The 4,459-nt window shown below is 62.2% G+C and overlaps 1 protein-coding gene across 1 annotated transcript in view; it reads right to left on the reverse strand.

Moving 5' to 3' along the window:
* TGIF2 (TGFB induced factor homeobox 2) overlaps nucleotides 1-4,360 on the reverse strand; it is a 7,106-nt gene extending 2,746 nt beyond the window's left edge. The window contains exons 1-2 of the mRNA XM_035893301.1: nucleotides 4,136-4,360; nucleotides 4-385 (exon numbers count right to left, since the gene is read on the reverse strand). Coding sequence (XP_035749194.1) covers nucleotides 4-385; nucleotides 4,136-4,339 — 586 coding nt within the window. The 5' untranslated portion in view covers nucleotides 4,340-4,360. The remainder of the gene's footprint in view (nucleotides 1-3; nucleotides 386-4,135) is intronic.
* Between the last annotated feature and the right edge of the window lie 99 nt (nucleotides 4,361-4,459).

Raw genomic sequence — 4,459 nt, forward strand, 5'->3', positions numbered from 1 at the left:
CGCCTGGGGCCAGCAGGGCCGTGGTGCTGCCAGCGGCACCCAGCGGCACTTTGGGGGCAGGGTCTGGCTCCACTCGCTGAGGGCCGGGGGGCTTCTCCCGCTCAGGACTGTGGGTGCTCGCCACTGTCAGGTTGCTGCCCAGTGCCTGGGCGGGGTGGCACAGTACCTGCGGGCACACCGACATTGAGAGCACCTTGGAGGCCCCTGCGGCCGTCACAGGAGGGACCACCAGCACCCCGGAGCTGGCAGTAGCCCCCCGTGGCAGGGCCATGTCACCAGCTTTGCCCCCTCGGCGGGAGATAGTGAACTGGTTGGGGTCCTTCCCATCCTTGCGCAGCATGTCAGGGAGCAGCCGCCTCCTGGCATTGATGAACCAGTTGCAGATCTGGGAGGAGAGAGGGGTGCAGTGCTATCAGCCCGGGGCTGCCACACAGGCACAGCACCAGCCGGGGGGCAGCAGCCCGAAGCCAAGCCAGCAGGAGCCCCCCCAGACCCAGCAAGCAGCTCCCACATGCCCCAGCTACCACAGGTCTCCCCCCACAGCCCTGCTCCTCCTTCCCATGGGGCTCTGGAGAGGCCAAGCTACTCCTGGCAGGGCTTGCCCAGCCACCCACGGAAACCCCAACACCAGCTGCTTCCTGCCTGGCACCACCTGCCTGGGGCAGCCCCTTCCTCCCGGCACCCTTGTCCTTGCTGCCTGCGGTACAACGCTCCCATTCGGCCCTGCCAGCCCACCCTGGCAGCGACCACGTACGGGTGCCAGCCCTCCATGGCACTGCCGGCACGGGCTCACCACGCAGCACATGAACCACCAGAGCCTGGGCAGCTTTGGGGCCGAGCTGTCCCAAGAGCCAGAGAAAGGCTGCACAGAGCCACTGGAGCTGCAGCAGCTCCCCCGGGAAGGACGGACTCAGCACTGTGTCACCCACTGCAGCCCCCAAGTCCCAGCAACTGACTGCGCCCAGCCACACACACAGGTAAAGCAGGGTGCAGCTCTCAGCACCCTCCCGGGGACTCCTGCCATCCCCCCAACCAGAGGCCATGGCATCACGCAGAGCCAGCTCAGAGCCCCACGGCCTCCAGCAGGTCCCCAGTCTGGGGGCAGTTTTCCCTTCCCCAGGCAACCCACCCCAGAGGTCAGCATGCCTGGCCATGCTTCCCACGCTGCTGCCAGTGCCAACGTGCTGCTGCCCTGGATGGGAGCACTGGAGCTGCCTGGAGCAGACAGACAGCAGGACAGAAGCATGGATGGAAAACCCTAAAACCACCAGCTCACAGAGCCGCAGGCCCCATCCCCTACCCGGGCAGCAGGGACTGCGGCAGCACACTGACACCTTCCCACTCCAACAGGCAAGGTCACGGCTGACTTCCCAGGCTCTTCCAAACATCCGCGCACTGCAGAGGCAGAACTCTGCGCCTACACCTCTGGAAGCCCTTCAGAACCACAGCGGCCATGGATTCAGTCCCAGCCATGTATTGTTTCAGCATCTTTATAGAAAACGCTACATTAAAATAACTGCCTTCTTCCTAGAAAACAATTAGAAGAGAATAAATCGGGGGGGAAAAAAAATGACTGATCTTTCCTAAGTCAACAGCTACGTAAAACACTGCCCCCAGGGAGACAGAACTTGCCACAACTTCGATCGCAGCAAGGGCTCAGTTGTCCTTTTTTTGTCTTTAAGACAATATTTGGCATTTAACACCCTCAAACACATCAGTCTTGCCCCCTCTTCCCTTCCAAGCGCCCTCCCTTGGCAAGCCTTAGCTGGGTCCCCGTGATGTGATCTCACAATCCCATGGCCATCAAGCGCTGTAATCCCCAACCCAGGAGCTGGACCCCCAACAAAAAGCAACAACTCCACAGCACGGAGAAGCCCCCCAGAATCCTGGCAGTCCCCCCACCACCACACTCCTTCCAGCATTCAACTCCCTCTGGAGAACCCAGCACAGAGATAGGCACACACAACCATCGGTGACACCGCAGGACGCCGCATGGCATCACCCACCCAGGGAGCTGGGATATGCCCTGGCTTTGAAGCAAGCAGCTTTTTTTTTTTTTTTTTTTTTTTTTTAAACATGGCATTCGCTTGGCCCCACCACCAGCACACACTGGCCCATCACTTTGGGTGACGTCTGTCCCCACCAATGGCACAAGAGCAGCATCCCCTCTGCAGGGAGCAAAAGCCCATCCCCACAGGAGGGCAGGGGCTTGGAAACCTGCTGCTGCCCGGGAAGCCTCGCCAGGAACAGGCACCACTTCCTTACCTCCCGACTTTCTGCAAGGGAGACACATGGCTTCCCAGTCTCCCTGGGGACCCAGGGTTGCTGCGCTCCTGAGCCCTGGCCGCCAGCGCCTGGCTTCAGCTCCCCAGGCTGCTGGACCAGGCAGGGGGATGCACAAATAAACAACCGGGGGCATTCAGCCAGTGGCTGCAGTGAAGCCCCACACTGGAGAGGCTCCTGGAGGGGTCAGATCGGCACTGACAGATCAAACCCCGCAGCCACTCCAACCTTGCTGTAGGGTGTCCCACACCTCCACCCCAATAGGCTTCTCCTCATCAGGTGGAACAGCCCCCACAGCCCCCTGCTGCATCACCTCAGACCAACAGCAACCTCGGTGACAGCCCTCAGCTGGCCCAGGGACATGCCACTGGGCTGGGGGGGGCAGCCCCCTCACTGGGTACACGCTGGCTGCAGGGGGTCCCACGGGGCAGGCAACAGCCAGAGCACGGCAAGGCCACACCTCGACACCAGCCAAGTGCCTGCCAACACCCTCCTGGGTCCCAAAGAACCCTGGGCATCTGCCGGTCCCACTGCCGCCAGCCCTGGGGTAAACCCCTGCATGCCAGGCACCATCGTGCCAACCCCAGTCCAGGAGGAGCCCAGACTCACACAGCCCCAAACCCATTGCTTCTCCCCCCACCACCCTGACCCAAGCCCACCCAGGGTCACCAGCCTCCCCTCGGAGCAGCCACCTGGACACAAATCTGTTGCGCAGCCAGCATCTAAAGAAATAGATGAAAACAAAAAAGAGAGTTTGCCTCGCTGGCCAGGAAGAGGGAAACCAGACAGGCACTGCCCACACAGTGGTGTCTGCGCCGTGGCCAGGCTGGCTGGCCAGGACTGCACTGAGACGCAGGAAAAAGAGCCAGAGGTGCAGAGGAAGCCCCAAGGAGAGGAGCTCAGCTGCAAACCCACCAGCCCTTGCCTGCTCCCCTGCACACAAGAGCCGCTTCCCACCTCACTGTGCCCCTAGGACCAGAGAACAGAGGGAAGCCCCCATCCATCTCCCACCCTGCCAGGCTAGGAGAGAAGGGACGGGGCACTGGGCATACAGGGCCCCCCCGCCTGGAGGCTGCCAGCCTTTGCACAGATCAAAGCCACAGGCAGCTGCAGGCAGGGTCTCTGCCTGCCACCATGGCAGCAGGCTGAGGGAGAGCCAAAGCTGGAAGAAGCACTGCTGACCCCCACTGCTGGCCAGGGCTCCTGCTGGGCACCCATCACAGCACTGCAAGGAGCATCAGCCCACACCCAGGAGTGGGGCAGGGGGGCTCCTGCCCAGAAGCCCTCACCTGGGCTGGGCTCCCCTTAACACAACTGGTGTAACTGGGGCCAGGTGGGCCAGCCAGTACTGAGTGCTGCTAATGAGCCAGCTGGGGTCAAAGCCCAGCCCAGCCCAGCCCAGCCTCTCCCTCGTAGGATGGCTGGCTCCTGCCCAGTGCTGCATGCAGGGGATAGCCCCGGCCCCTTTGCTAGGGGGTGCCCAGGGGAGGGGAAGAGCAGCCCCCTGAAACCTTCCCACCTGAGGCAGCTTTTACTAACAACAGGGTATTGCTCAGTTTGTCCCCACCCCTGTCCCTCCATCTTCTGGCTGGCCAAAAAGGTCCACTCCAGCACTGCCATAAAACCAATCCCTGGAGCTCAGACCTTTCCCAGAAAGAGGTTGTCCACATGCAGGGGGCTTTGCTTCCCTGCCCTTCCCTCCCTGGCCTCCTCGCTGCCCTTTGGAGGCAAGTGGCTCCAGCGTGCCAAGTCCTTTGGGATCTTTGGTGGGGTTCTCCCAGTCTGGCCTGTCCCAATGCGCTGTGACAGAGGACCCAGTGGTGTCCCCAGCATGTGGGGGACTGGCTCCTACCTGCAGCACCGAGAGGCTGGTCTGCCCCGAGAGGCTGAGCTTCTCCTGCTCGGAGGGGTAGGCATTGAAGCGGTGCTCATACAGCCAGTCCCGGAGGATCTTCACGGACTCCTTGGGGAGATTGCCCCTTCTCTTCCTCTTGTTGGACTGCGAGGGGTCTGGGGATGTGGCGCTGTCGTCCTCCCCGAGGTCGCTATCCGACATGGTGGAGCTGCCCGCAGATCTCTCCTGGTTAAAGCCTGGCAAGGTGCAAACCAAAGAGAGGGCATCAGGTGGCGTCCTGGCCAGGGGAGCGGGGACACAGCCACGGCCCCCCCCCACGCC

This window comes from Egretta garzetta, unplaced genomic scaffold (assembly GCF_000687185.1).
Source record: "Egretta garzetta isolate BGI_Z169 unplaced genomic scaffold, ASM68718v1 scaffold440, whole genome shotgun sequence".
NCBI lineage: Eukaryota > Metazoa > Chordata > Aves > Pelecaniformes > Ardeidae > Egretta > Egretta garzetta.